This window comes from Rhynchophorus ferrugineus, unplaced genomic scaffold, assembly GCF_030347505.1.
Source record: "Rhynchophorus ferrugineus isolate W39M unplaced genomic scaffold, kcgeb_rfMv2 rfM1, whole genome shotgun sequence".
In the NCBI taxonomy this organism is placed as follows: domain Eukaryota; kingdom Metazoa; phylum Arthropoda; class Insecta; order Coleoptera; family Curculionidae; genus Rhynchophorus; species Rhynchophorus ferrugineus.
The window spans coordinates 50,270,553-50,286,825 of record NW_027472580.1 but is presented as its reverse complement, the minus strand read 5'-3'; the positions used below and the strand labels follow the sequence as shown (position 1 = coordinate 50,286,825).

Here is a 16,273-nt window from a genome sequence, read left to right as displayed (position 1 = left end):
TTATGTTTGATGAAAAACTGCAAATACATTTCTGACTATAATGAATCTTTAAATTGAGTTATATCTGAAAATGTTGTCTTAAGAGACATTCAAAAGCACACTAACATGGTTATAAAAAATAATAAACTTCAAAACAAAATCGAAATATTATCTGGTTATAAGGCATTTTAACGCGTAAGGAATTAAACAGAATAAAACCACATAGGAATGGAGTCCTAAGTTTATAGAACTGTTGCAGCCGTCAGTGAAACAACCACAGTTTTCTTTAAAAATGAAGTCAGTATCTTTCCTGCCGCAATAATCGATTCTAAACGTACTGTCATCGATTATCCACCCACAACTTCGAACCACTCTGGTTTCCTTTGAATCTACAACTAAAATAAAAAGTATTAATAAAAAAATGTTATTTTCCAAAATTATATTATATTGATTTATGACAAAGTGGCGAAGGTCCTTTTTTGTAATCATTTTTTAAATTGCTTTAATATATATAATATTGTAAAAATAAAAATGTAACAATATAATAATTGAATTAAAGTGTAAGATAATTGAAACTTCTCGAACAAGAAAAATACTTACTATGTGTAACAAATTTTCTGCAAAAAGGTTCATGATTGTTGTAAGATCCATCACATTCCTTTAGAAACAAACTAGAAGAATTACTTTTATTCACATCCAGGCATCTTGCATCCTCTGCTGAATTACACTGTAAGCACTTAATGCTTAATCCTAAAATAAATATATTTTAATTTAATTCAATTTTTTAAATAATTATAGTATATTTACCTGGACGTATAAAAGCTACTAAAGCAAGAACAATTGTTTTGAATTTCATATTCATATTTGTTCTGTCTGTGCTAAAGAGAGAAGAAAATATCACTAAACATGTCGTCATTATAATTGGCATCAAGAAAGATTTAATAATCTTATCTGATGTTAAACAGACTGTGTATGTTAGCATTTTAACAATACATTTTGTATAAAATATGTATTTACATAATAATTATGAAACAATTGCACATTATAGAATAATGTTTTTAAGTAATTATAAACTCTGTTACTTACATTTTAATTACATATACATATTACATACATATTATATATTTAATAGAATATTTAAATATTAATTATGTAATATAAACATAATATTACCTTTGCGATTTGGCCAAGTATGAAAGCTAAACATTAATTTTATTTTTGTTACTGTATATTATATAGTTAATATATATTAGTAAATTAATATGCCGTTTAACAAATAATTTGTAATATCTATAGAAGTACTTAAATGATAAAAACCGTCAAGAGTGTTAAATAAAATAAAATAAATCCCTTCAAGTTATGTATCTATTTAAGAATTTAATTTGCTTGATTTGCCTTAATTTGCTTGCTTCAATAGTTATTACCGTTTAACATAATAATATATTTGTAAATATAATTTCGTTATTGTGAGGTGATATATGATAACGCATTAATATCAACTATATCTATTGTTATAATGGAAAGTATTAATGTAAACAATTATTGAATTTGATGGTTTTGTCTTAAAATTACAGCTTTCCATTTAGAATTACTGAGTTGTTCAGTGTATATATTCAAATACTTTTTTAAACGTAAGGTGATGCTGCTTTGTCATATCCCTATAGCCCCATTAGCCCAAATAGGATTTTGTTTAACGATTTAAAAGAAATTATTTTGAATATCAATGACCTCAATTATCAATGACAAAAGTCAACTGTTTCCAGGCGTTTATATGTTATGTGAAATATAAAGTAAATAAAAGTAAAAAAAGGAACATTTTCTATGTTTCATTATGACCAGTGAAAGGTAGATATACTATGATAATACATATATATCTCGAATAAAAAAATCAGTGAAATAGTTCAGGAGCACCGTCCATATCGACACTGAAGCGTGAATTCAATAACTCATGGCTGTAAAGTCTTGCTGTGCATGTACATATGGTCGAATCAGCAAAATGCGGTGTACTACGTATTAGCGAAGATGTCTACCATCGTCAATTGAACAAATTTAATGACGCATTATTGTTAAAAGGACAACAGCGAGTAACAAACGCAAAATCATCTTTTTGAATAACAACACTCGTCCACACATGCAAAAGTTGTGAAGAGTTGCACTGTTGTCGCTCGCATGAGAAGTTCTGTGGCATTTAGTATAATCAAGTGCGAAAATACATAGATGATTGGATCTGTTCGAAACCAAGATTGTTATTTCGGCGAAAAGTAAAAAAAGCGATGGAAAATATTCGAATTAATAGATATTGTACCAATGTTTTTTAATAATTTAATTTTTAACTGCAAATATGCTAAGGGTTTATGAAAGAATAAATTTAATTGATATGAAATAAAAATAATAAAATATTGTTTATCAATTTTTATATATTGTACTATTTTCATATGGTTTATCTTATTATTAGCATCAGTTTTTAAGTTTAATTTCAATTGTTTTAAAACATTATTAAGAAGACTACAAAGAAAAGAGAATCATTTTTTAATTCATAGAATTGTAGACGAAATGGCGAGTCATATTTTAAAAATATACATGTAAAGTCGCACCTTCAAAAAGTATATGTAATAGATGCCAATAGCTTATATTTATGTCAGCCACTCACGCATTTTAATTTGTTCTTAAACTTGAATTTGAATGTTTATCAATTTCTGATTGCTTTTTATTTGCTTCATAGAAATAAAATATATTACCCGAGTATAGTGTTATTAGCGACAGTTACTTGTAATATATTAGTGACCATATTGGGGATAATAGTATACATATTTATATTGCAAAATGTTTAAAATTAAATAGCTTTTAATTTTCAGTTCAGTTATCAGCCAAATTATGTTGAAATATGTTTATTACTTGGACTATTTCCACTCACATTTGTTATATATGAATGTTATTGTTATATATTTTTGTTATTAACATGTTATTGGAGAATGCTATTATAGGTATTATAACAAAAAATATTATTGATGAAATGGTGAGTGTATATAGTAACAATTAATATATATAATATATATATATATATATATATATATATATATATATATATATATATATATATATATATAACCATAAATATCGAAACCTCTGGGTAAACTGTTTTATTTTGTTAAGTAAAACCATAGCTATATTTTTTAAATACTGGAATTGAAAAAAATTTATGAATTTAACTTAAAAAAATACTTACTGCTATTCTTCATGAACTATCACAATATTGCAAATTTTAGCCAGACTAGCTAATGACAGAATCACGATGAATTTGCACGAAATCATTCGTATTGCTTCTTTAAGTACCGAACCAATAAACTGAAAAAAAATATTCCTCAATATTCAATACGTCCAGGATAAAACTGACTAAAACTTGTTGAAGCCTGATACAAAAGCGATGAAAATCACCATCGATACTTGTAAATTGATAGTTACATATTTGTAGACGATTCTGTTAGTTATTAAAGACATTTTAAAGCTGAATGATCCACTATGGCGAAGAAAACTACTGATAAGTGGTAAAAACTAATTTTTTTAAATAAATTTATGACATACAATTAGGTGTAATTAAAATATGGTTCAACGCACCTCCTGTCGTTATGAAGGGAATCCATTGTCAAGGAATTATTTTCGCTAAATTTTCACAATACGTTCTGTTTCCATGTGTAGAAGGACTCTAAGAAATGTCGGGAAAATAGGAAAGTCGTAGGTTTATCCCTACCCATAGGCGGGGTTTGTATTTATTCTCTTTATCTTTTAATTTATTAAATATATTTTTTCTTATATGTACGTTAGTATAGTAATTTAAAATATTGACTAACTACTAATATTCTAATATTTTAAACGATGATAGCGACTAATTATTTATAACATATTTTTACAGCCTACTTATTTGGTTAAAAAATTTAAGTAATCTATTTTTATATCAAATTTCAATCATTTAACTTAATGCTGTATATAAGTAGTATTGATAAATTTATGTCATGTGACTATTTATTATACAGAAGTTAAAGAATCATCCAATCAAATAAATGAATATGTCATTGATGTAATATTTAGTGATAATTACAAAACCAATTAAGTCTAGGTATTATTTAAGCTCGTTTGGTATATAAAGTACTTTTAAATAAAACGGTTAAAAACTGGAGGTTTCCTGCACTTTGATTCACAATTTTTATAATTCTTGTATCAGACATAGAACATCAAGTTGCGTCATCCACTTCACTTTCATCAAATAAAAACCCGACGTTGGAGAGATTTTCATTAACACACATTAGTTAAATATGTAGATAGGAAATATCGGGACAAAATCTGTTTCGACTGGTTTTCAAGCTGATTAACAAAGCCCACAATAAAATTAAAACAATTTTAAGATATTTGTTACGTATTTAGATTGTGTTTTTTTTTGTAAAAGCAAAATTTGTGAACAGAATTACTATCAAAGTTCTATTTGTTTTTAAAACATAAGGGATGTGATTTATGTTTTATGGATATATGATAGATGGCGTAATTTATATTATCGCATCGCGGGATTTTTCTGTAACAATTTTTCACATGATTATTTTAATGTTATGAATTTGGAACATAAGGTAAATATACATCATAAAAGAATGAATTGGAATTAGCCAGTAACCGTAGCAATGTTTTATTAATTATTTCAAAACAGATGAAAAAATATTTCAGTATATTTATATTATTATTTATTATCAAAAATCAGGGTAGAACAACTATAGGTTGTAAAAATAGTAATTTCTGGCTCTTCAAATAGATAGCTCCAATGTCGGATATCCCTAGTATTATAGCGCTATATATATATATATATATATATATATATAATTGTGTAAGCTGGTTTTAAGGGAGGCTATAAAAAAAATGAAAATTAATTAAAAATGAAAATGCTTTATTCAGTTTTTCGCTTAGAAAACGCAAAAGTTGTACAGTAAAATAATTATGGTTTTACCAGAAAAATTATAAAAAGTTATTGATCGAAAAGGCATATCATATATAAGCATCAATGTAACACTGATTAATCATTAGTGGTTGAAACTTGTATAGACATTTGCTTTGAATTTTAATGAAGTAATTAGCTTTTGTAATAATTTTACCGAGCTAACCGAGCCGGAAATAAAAAATTAAAGAAAAATGGATAAATATAGTTGTATAAAGTAGAAATTATATTTTTTCTTAGTATTTCTTTCAACATCTTCACTAGATTTATTCCAATATTTGTCAAATGTTCTGTTACTACTATAATGTTTTTTTTGAATGCCTATGAAATACCCTTATATGGTAGCTTTTACTTATTTCTTTGATAACATATTTTTGCACAAAAAATTGTTGATTGAATTGAAACAGACGAGCTAAAGTTGCAGTCAAAGGGAGCTAAATTTGTTAAATAAGCTCCTTTCTAAATGCTGAAACAATTCACATTTTAATTTACTATTTTTAACAGTCCTCTTTTGAGCTCCCACAGACTTTTTGCATCCAATTAGGTTGAAAGTGACGATTTAGCGTCTATCACACCATAGTAATATGAGTATAATCTTTAAGCTTGAAGATAATTTATGAAGAAGAAATCGTCCTTTTACATTCCACCAAACTGATGCTCATCTGATGAACAAAACTTGCACAAAAAATATAGAGCCAAGCCCAGTTCATACTAATCCCTGGTTTTAAAGTATGATCGTGGTGGCAGACTCAAGCTTACCTATAGTAAAGACACACAGTTTGAAGTTAATAAAATTTAATTTGATCATGAATTTTTGATTATGTTCTTATGAAAGAACATATAAATAGATGGCACTCTACAAACTTATTATTAAACAAAAAAAATTGAATTTCTCAAGAAATAAGATAAGTTCCCAAGCAACATTCTCTTTTTCCTATTTTGATTTGGACCATTTGTCCTATAATATTATATATTAAAATTATATATTAAATTCAATTATTTAATAATACTTACCTTCACCATTTATTAGGTGTAATGCTAAGTAATATTTAATAGATGGCGGTATCAGTACTCAGGAAAGTAACGATAAATGCAGTCGATAAGACATTCAAATACATGTAACTTCTGATTATCAATAATAGTAGTCGTTTTCAATAATATTGAAAGCAAAATAATTCAAAAACATATTTGTCAAAAATTACGCCAAATAAATTTAAAAATAGCTTTTAACAATATAAATTGCTAATTTTATGTGAAAGATGATTATCACATCAAATATATATTTATCAAATACATAAATAATTTTAAACAATATCAGAGTCACCAAGGACCGTAGAAGGAATTCATAAAATATGAAAACTTTATGCTTTTTATATAAATAATAATTTTTTATCAAAACCTGATAAAAATATAATACTATAACTCATTAAAAAAATACAGTGGACCCAAATGTAGCACAAAATATTTTTTATGATATTGATATTTAAAAATAGCATAAGAAAATATATTGAAATCATTTGAGTAAGATTTCTCACTAAACCCACCATTCTTACTGATACGCTATAGTTCCTTTTAATCACTTGTTTTTCATCATTACATCTTCGTAAGACTTGATTATATTTATAGCATATATGGTGACCTACTATTCTCTTTATTTTATACATTTTTATATTAAAAATCATATTAAAAAAATGACAATTCAATAACTTAACTCAGATATGAGGTAAAATAGTGTGTTCTATTATTGAGACTAAAATCATCAGTAAATTAGGTGCAGATAGTGTGTTTTCAGTTTGCATTTTATAGAGTGAATGGATGGTTAGAGTCGTTTAGGTTTTACTTAAATCCTACAAAGAATGAAGCATTTAGAAGCTATCAATCGATAGGCTGCTATAAAAAAGGACGGTGTCATCACTGAACTTTGTCCTCAAAATATAATTTTATTTATAGTTTGAATTAATTTGTTTTTAAACGTCAAATTTAGACTATGACATACCAATGAATTAGAAAATTAAAATTATTACGTTGTCAACCAGATCAAAAAAATTAATATTATACAGTTGTTTTCGATATACTTATCTTTATTATATATATTATACCTTGATGTGTAAGACTAAAATAATTTATATCTAATCATGGATACCAACCCAGCTTATGATATTGAGACCTCTTAGTCAATTGTAGTTGTTTTAAGTACAATAATAGTCATTTATGATTCCAGGTATAGCACGTAAGAAATTTAGATGAAATTATGAGATCATATTGAAGATAAAAAATTCTGATAAACTGTTGCAATAATAATTATTGCGAGATAATAATTCACTATTGCATAATAGTATATTAGCAGGAAACATTAATAGTAACTTATTATTAGTTAGGTTTTGTTGTACTGAATACATCTTAAGGACTATATTAATAGCTAGATAAATATATTTTACCTAAATATCAATATAATAATTTTTAAAAAATGTAAATAGGATAGTTTATGTAAATTCACAGTGTTGGCCCGTCTTCCAGGTTATCAAGGCTTTTGTTTAATTTCGGATAGCATCATAAAAAGCTTCGCAGATCTCATTGGCATTAATAAAACTAAAATTAATATGATATGCTTTTAGTACCTATTAAAATGCATCATTTATTATTTTTAGTGGAGAGGCACCATTACAGTTTTCTAATATAATTCACCTATAAGTCAGTGTAAGAATCAAAAACGAGATGAATGTTTGGACAAATACCCAAACCTAAGACTAAGACTAAAATGGTTAAATATATATACTTTGTACTACTTCTTGAAATAGTTTAAAAATATTTTGTCAGTCAAAATAGCCAGTTCAAATATAGTCTAAACTTATTACACAACAATCATCATCACCAATTCTTAACTGGCGTTTGGTGGAAGGGTTTAGTTTTCAACCAATAAGGTTTCGTAACGCTTCGAATGTTCTTTACTAAAATACGTCAAGTACCGTTATTTACTTTATGATCTTAGTTCATATTTTTTGTATCTGATCATTTGAATTTAGAAGGAAGATTTTTCTTATTCGACAAACAAGTTAATTGATTTATGATTAAAATTGAAATTAGTGTGGTCCTCTATGCTTTCAGAGAAGAATTCTCTCTCATTCATGTTAGACGTAATTGTTCAAGTTTCCATAACAAAATTATATCTTTGATGAGCGAACACTCCTGCAACTAAGTAATATAAGTCAATTTTTAGACAAAATGAGTTCAACATTAATTTAGTTATGATATAATAAACTTAATACTACAAAATTGAAACCGATGGCAATTGGCGTATCGTTGATAGAATATGGAGAAATCATTACATATCACTTCGGTTTATTTTGAAGTATTTTGTGATTGTACATATAAGATGAAAATCATCAAATATTGGGAGTGCTATTTGCGATTGATGGATGTAGATATTATGCTTCCATCTTCTCATGGCTTCTCAACATCTAGATGGTTTTACCTTTCAACTTCGGAGTCCTTCTAAGTGCAATATTCGAAATATCCTCCGCAACAGCTCAATGTTTCTGCCAATGCATTATTTTTATTATGATACGAATAACTTAGCCTTTTTTTTGAACAAACAAATTCATCATTCAAACAAAAATTATGACGTCATTTTTATACCTTATCTATCTCTCTTATCTAATAACTCTAGAGATTAATAAGGTATTAATAACAGATATAATTGATAAATGAGTGATCCACCACTGTGGTTTATATTTTCACCAATTATTTTATCCCATTTCAAGTGCAAAGTATAAAAATAATATTGTTAGTTGATCCTTTCTATCATATTTCTTTTATTTACATTTTAAGGATATCGTTATCATTGTATAATTAAATTTTAAGGCAGTGATTTAAGTTAATCTCTCTGAAGTTGCCAATAGCAATTAATATAGAGTAAATTAATTATGTAATTGACAAAACAGTAATAGTAATAAAATATTAGTGTTTTCATTTAAGTATAGGTTTTTAATTAATATTTCATAAAATTTCTAGTTTTTTTTTATTGTTATTGGAGGTCTACAAAAGAATATTGTACAACTATGCTCAGCGACCGTGAGTTATTTTTATCACCCTAAGCCGATATTAATTTACCCTCCCCTTTTTCATTATAAGGGAGTTGTCCGTCGTGAAGGATGGATGCGCACTTTTAGCTCGACAAACAACGTAGGTCAAACTACGAACTGATCAAAATAGACGACAAATAAACACGACTAATGGAAATAGGTTTTTTTTTAATTTATGGGAAACAAAATCGAACTTATATAACGATTTTTACGATTTTGTTGTTAAATTGCTTATAAAGTTATACATATCTTATTTGAATTATAACATTTTAGAACAGAAAAAGTCCATTATATAATTATCAGCGTCATCCATTGGTCATAATTTTAGTATAACAATAGTCAATAATTTTAACCAATAACAGGTCAATTGAAAAGTCCCCGGCCTATCATAGTAAAACACATTTTTTGGAAAAAATAGTTTTTTTTTCAGCATAATTCCGTTCAAGGGTGATACACTGATTATAGCGACCATCCAACTTTTCGATATCATTATTGTACTACGATTTGTCTTTTGCTTCAAAATAGGCCTCAGTTTCGGCGATCACCTCTTCATTCGACGAAAATTTCTTCCCAGCCAGCATTCTTTTGAGATTTGAGAACAGGAAATAGTCGCTGGGGGGCAGATCTGGAGAATATAGTGGATGAGGAAGAAATTCGAAACCCAATTCATGGATTTTTGCCATCGTTTTCATTGACTTGTGACACGGTGCATTGTCTTGGTGAAGCAGCACTTTCTTTTTCTTATCAATATCTTTATTTTATCACCTTTTTAACCACGGGAAATTTATTTTTATCAATTTTTTTCACAATAACAAAAGTTGCTTCACTCAAAATGTTATAATTCACAAACTAATTATAAAATTTATAAACGCATCTTTTGAGGGTTAGGGCTAACTAAAAAACATATGAATTTACTTCTAGTAGTGCCATCTATGTCAGGCCGGAGACTTTTTAATTGACTTGTTAAGATATAATTTTTACAGTAACATTTAACAGTTATTACTACAGGAGATATTTACCCATAATTACTAATATTCAATATATTGTGCATACACGTTCTGAAAATGCATCACAGTTTTTTGTATAACATTTTTACTTGAAAAGTTCCAACCAAGATGTCCATCTTGTCACGCCGAAGGAAGTCATAAAAGTTGTTAAAACTGACATCAATCCAAAGAAACACCGGATTATGACATAATAATTGGACAAGTCTTGAAAATCTACCAAGTACATTATTAAACTTACTAACTTGATTAATTCAGCATTTTGAGCAAAATATGATGACCAGATGTTGAAAGGTAGCTGAAATTATAGTGATCCAAAAACCAGGAAAAGCGCAAAGAGAATTGAAGTCTTAGAGAGGTAAGTTGTTTGAAAAACTAGTATTATAAGGATTAAAACAAATTATAGATGTTATGCATGCTACCAAAGCAGCAAACTGAACTTCTAAACCCTTACACCTCAGTGAGAATATTTAGAGTGAAACAAAAGCGGGCCTATTCTACAATAAAAAAACTAAAGCAGATGTATAATAAGGAAACTTCTCTTTGTGGTGGTTGTTGTCTCGTTGACATTTGTTTTTTTTTTGGATAGCTTCATAATCTTTTACCTACTTTATATATGTGATACACTACAAATGGAAAATATCAGCATGGTTATATTTGCTGATGATATTGCGATACCTCCTATTGGAGACAACAGCGCAACCACAACATTACCGTTATGGATCTATAGAATGCAGTTGTGGGGATGTTCCACGAAAAATAACTTGCTATAGGAATACTTACATATAATGAGGCCTTAAATTCCTACTGTTACTCAGGAAATCAAGGCAATCGAAAAAAGACTTCAGGAGAGACTACTATCATATATATATTACCGAAGTATTGCTGCTCTTGGATAGTACTCCCAAAGGATACATTTCAAAAAGAATCAAAGCATTTGATCTAGTAGTGTAGTGAAGAATATCTAACAGAAAAAACAGCAGTGATAATGAACATTTTTACTATAGATACTAAGTAAGAACCAATGGGTTCTCTAGATGTATACCCAGTTTTTAAGTTAATGCGAAAAATAAATTATAGGTTAGACGGCAACAACAATAACTAATAATTAAAATAAATAATTTAAAAAACCTGGAAAGTATTTTAAAAAATATGGGAAATTTTCTGTAGCGTATTAAAACACGTAAAAAGGAGTGCATTTACTGTGTCAGTTCAAATAAAAAAACCCTTGCGAATTGGAACATCAACATAACAACTAAAAAGGATTATGAAATTAGAAATCAGAATGGAAAACATAAGGTATTTTGTGTACTCAGGTGTACTCATCATCAGTGTATCATGAATAATAAACCAGATGTATTGATTGATAGACCAAAACCATTACTATTGATACCTACCAACGTCAATTGAAAAATTTAAATGAAGAGATTTTGTCGAAAGGCTAAACGGTTACAGAGGGAAGTGGTAAAGAATTCCATAATATATAATAAGAACATATATAATATAATAAGGACTCGCATATCCAGCATCTCATGAGCCCTATATATTATTAATAAGAACAACTGATACACGCTTTAAAAATATTTAAAAAAAAAACAGGTAAATAAATGAATAACCCCAAAATGAAACAAAGATGTTGACAGAAATATGAGGAAAATTATACGATATGTTTTGATTGAATTTTTATTACGTAAAAATATAATCAGTATTAATGCTTGTTTGTGAATTATTATCAATTGTAACACTTATCTTCTAGTAACCTGGAAACAGGTGGTTTATAAACTGCAATTCTATCCGAAAATTCTTTGAGAGTTTGAGTTGGTTTTTCATCCAATCCGCTTTGTAATTTAAACTTTCTTGATCCTCCATGCGCTCTTTGGCACCTTCAAATTGCTAAAACCAAAACCGACAATTGATTTTGACTAAATATTTGGTATACTCGGTATACATAATAAATGTAAATAAGTTTTAAATAACTACAAAGCATTATAAAATACATGTCGTAAGATATGTCTGGTGTTTGATTATTAATGTCCCTGCACAATTTGGACTCCATTCAAATTGGAGTAATTTGGATTTCTGTGATGCTAAATTATTACCGGACAGTATTTTGGCCTACGCTATAGTCGTTATCAATTTAAAACTCACCGTTTAAAATACCTAAATTTACAGCATTCTGCATTTTACTAGTTAATATTACTAATGGTATATATCTCAGTGAAAATAATGAAAATTTTTGGCTTAATTATCTAGCAATACCATAGTTTTGATAGATATTTTACATATTATAACAAAATAGAGCTCATTATTAGCTCATTACAGCTTACATTAGAATCTTCAAAAAGAATTAGAAGTAAATAGAAAACAATTTTTGTTCAAAGTAAACAAATTTAAAGGTTTGAAAATAATGCATGGTTCTCTGTAGATGTTTTTGAAGCAGACAAACCTGTGTGTTCAATTTCATGCCAATAAAGAGCAGACAGTATGATACAAAAATACTAAGTGTATATATATTTTTATGAATCTAATATTATGTTAGATATTATGATGACTAAATGTTATTTAACGGTACCAGCACCTATAGAAAATACATTTAAAAAAATGCGGTTTTCTAATCAAAAATAGTAATTACTATATTTTGTAAATTCAAATATTGTATATTTAACATAAGTAAATTTTGGAGAAATTAATTTTTAATTTATATTTTTGTACTTTACTATAATTAAGGCAATAAAAATGTACAGTTATCCGTTATGAGATTACATAGTGCTATTGATGTATTTTAAAAAAGTTTTATACAAATGTTAACTAATATTTAAATAAAATATTTTATTAAAATTTTGTTTTTTAATTCCCCCTTCCCATTTTTAATCTTATATTTTAATTTCTCTCTGTAGTAAATAAATCCGCGTTGTGCGCCCTCAGGTGGTTTAGACGAACTAAACTTGGCTACAAATATATACAGGGAAATATCGCATTGTAAGTCTGTCTAATATGTGATCCTGACCATCATTGAATACCTATTGGTGTCAGAAACTATGTCAAATAGTGAATTAATAGTGACAATTAGAGACCTAGGTTATGTTAAACCAATCTATTAGATGAATTGATTCGATAAGCTTTAAAAATCAAACATATTATTATGTTTAGTAGAAAGAGTCCAGTGAATAATATTTCAAAAATTGTAATTTACCCCGCCGGTTTGGTAGCCGCGGTGGTTAAGGGGAAGGCACTATCCAATTGGGATTCTCGATAGGCAAGAGTATATAACTGGATAAGAACCATTCCAGCCACGCCAGTAATCAGGCTGCTAAGATGCCCCCTGGGATGATCTCAAATTGGTCACTTACCAGATATCAGGCTTAATTCCGAAGGCAGTAGTTTGAGACTCACGTTAAGCAGTAGGTCCATATAAACCCTTAGTTAGCAAAAAGTAGATATTAAAATATTTTCAAAAATGTACCCCGTTTTTCTGAGAGAGTTTGTGAAATTTGTATATTGTTGATCATGTTATTTATTAATATTTATTATGCAATATATTACAACATTGAAATAAATATTGCGACACCTTGAAAGTATAATAAATTGTAATTTATCTGTTCATTTTATAAAAATTTAATTTTATGTTTGTTTATAACTATTTGTTTTTCTTCAAGTAGCCATACAATTTTAAAATTTCAAAAAATATATAAGTAGTTATCTGCGTACTTTGGCTTACCGATAACAATTTCCAGGGATTAATATTAGAAGCAAATACACTAAAATGCATCTACTATAATGTCTAAAATTACACACTTTATCTGACAATGAAAATATATTTCAGATAATTCCGGAACATATTAAATGTAATAATATTGCTATTTTTTATATAAATCTATTATTATTATTAATTATATACATTTTACAACATACATTTTAATTTAGCAATATATTAAGTGCTTGCAAGTGTATTCTGATCATGTATTGAGAAATAATTGCTGCAATATATACTAGGAGTACCGAAAACTCATTACTAGTTTTTCTATCGGATGTTGCTAGGCATAAGTATGCAGTGTTATGATTTGACGCATTTGTAATTTAATTATTGAAATCTATATTTTGTTGTATTTTGTACACTGTCATGAAAACGTGAAAAACTTTTCGCATCAATGGTACACGCGCTTGCACAGCAGCACTTCGCCTGGAAGATGGTATCCATAAATTGCCCGAAAGATGGTCAAAATGTATAGAATCAGCCGGCCAATATTTGAGTAAATAAAAGTTTCCATTTCCTTGAAAAGTATGTAGTATTTTCTCCGACAAAAAAAGTCATTATCGTGCAATTAATATTAAGTGTATTATTTCGTTAATACATCTAGAATTAATGAAAATATTTTACATACTTTTTTACAACATTTACCATTTTTGGTCTAATGATTCATCAATCATACATTCTTTTTTGCAGTTCTTCTGAATTACTCAATAATAATGGATATAAAGCTGTCATTGTATGTACATAAATATCAAAACTATAGAATTTATTAAATAAATTATAAACAAGTTCCTTTGAATGAAACGAAATATATTTAAAAACAAGAAATAACCCGTTTACGTTTTATTTCAACGGCTGAAAGACGTATATATACAGAAAAGCTTTCATAAATGGGAATTAGACCCCAAAGTCTAGTTCAAGTTGTAAATGCAATTGGGCTATATCTGTATTGAAGCCATTAATAAGGAACAGACGGCTAAGATTCTAAAAAGTTTCAATCCATATACATCTAAGAGCAAAGAAATTCTCTATTTGTATGGTCCAATTATTTTGGAATGATCTCACAAAGCAGATTCTTAAGTGACAAAACAAAGAAGGTGTAAAATAAAAAAAGTTTACTCAAAACAAGTAAAGCCGCAACCTATATATTCGTAAATGATTTAATTTAAAAATTATTCATGCAGTATTTGTAGCTAAGGTAAATGCTGTCAATATAACATAGATGAATGCTTCAGAAAATAAAAAAGTTACATAAAATGAAAGTTCACATTTTCTATAAAGAGAACTGGAATAAAATGCCAACCAAGATATAATATGTGTAAGAGTTTAGAAAATAGAAACTGTTAATTTACTTGAATAATTATTTTATTTAACGGAAAGAAAAGGCAACTGGTTGAACTGCGATACAAAACAACACTGAAGGTAAAAACAGACCAACCCGTCTGATTCATTCACCATTCTAAAAAGCCGGCTACAGGGATGTACGTGGTCGTTATTCCGTCTGGACAGCTTATAGTTTTTGTAATATTATGTTTAAGTATCACCTGTACCTTAGTCTGCCAATTTGTTTTTGAAGATCTCCGAAATGGCACTGTTTCTAACCAAATTTCCAAGGCATCCCCCTATGGAATGGTTTCCCAGCTGTGGTGACTCCATATTCTATATTCTATTCCATAATAGGCAACGGTTAAGAAACTGAGTTACTACAATCCGCATTTGGTAGCCATTCACCCTGAACTGCAAGCTTCTGTTAAAATTCCAATATAGTATGTTAATTCACAGCGACTTCAGTAGCCTCACACCTTGAACTATGATGCATGTTCTGGGAATCCACGAATTAGTGGAGGTTTTCAAAGCTTGAATGTTTCTTTCTTGGAATATTTTATAGCTAGTTGTTGTTGAGCAACTTCAATCTACCTTTTGTGACCTTACGGCATCAGCTGCGGTACTTTTGATCGAACTCCTCCAACCAACGCTAACTACATCAAGAAACGTTTCGAGTAACTGTGGAACGATTGCTAGTCCAATGTCAACCTGTCTTATTTTCTTGATAATTAATTTGATTCCAGTTAATGGAATGAATTCAAAAGAGAGTAGTCCTATCTTCTCACTGGAATCCTACCGACTACGCCAGTTATAATATATGAAAGGCTTTTGTTATTGCGCCATGTTAATTTGCTTGGAGATGTGGCAAATGGAATTTTCAAAAATATTTTAAAATAAAAGTTTTTCAGGCGTCCGTCAATCAAAACAGAAGATTGATTAAATTATTTTTTCACCAGGAGCCTCAACAAAGAATAATCATTAGAAATTGTTATCAACACTTCTTCATAAACTTGTTTTTAATATATTACTTATAAACCTTTTGTTTTTTAATCTTAAGACACCTACTGAAACTATTTCAATTCTTCGAGATACATCGTAAGAGTTAGTCAGGATCTGATGGTTATTATTAACTGCACCTTGCTCTCTTGTTGATTCT

At 28.2% G+C, this 16,273-nt stretch overlaps 1 protein-coding gene and 1 long non-coding RNA gene across 3 annotated transcripts in view; one reads left to right on the top strand and one right to left on the bottom strand.

The window, feature by feature from the left end:
* The window catches only part of LOC143206937 (uncharacterized), a 194,632-nt gene that overhangs the window by 171,875 nt on the left and 6,484 nt on the right, over positions 1 to 16,273 (top strand). The gene's annotated exons all lie outside the window — the stretch shown is intronic.
* Positions 9 to 3,720, bottom strand: LOC143206933 (uncharacterized). 2 transcript variants are annotated; one of them, XM_076419801.1, is made up of 6 exons: positions 3,595 to 3,720; positions 3,206 to 3,324; positions 1,153 to 1,178; positions 787 to 857; positions 580 to 729; positions 9 to 374 (listed from the first exon to the last, which is right to left on the bottom strand). In XM_076419801.1, exons 4-6 carry the CDS (start codon positions 839 to 841, stop codon positions 148 to 150), a joined length of 432 nt encoding a protein of 143 aa, XP_076275916.1. In that variant the 5' UTR covers positions 842 to 857; positions 1,153 to 1,178; positions 3,206 to 3,324; positions 3,595 to 3,720; the 3' UTR covers positions 9 to 147. The 2 variants fall into 2 exon arrangements, with proteins under 2 accessions (XP_076275916.1, XP_076275915.1); XM_076419800.1 differs by lacking the exons at positions 1,153 to 1,178; positions 3,595 to 3,720 and having other exon boundaries at positions 3,206 to 3,326.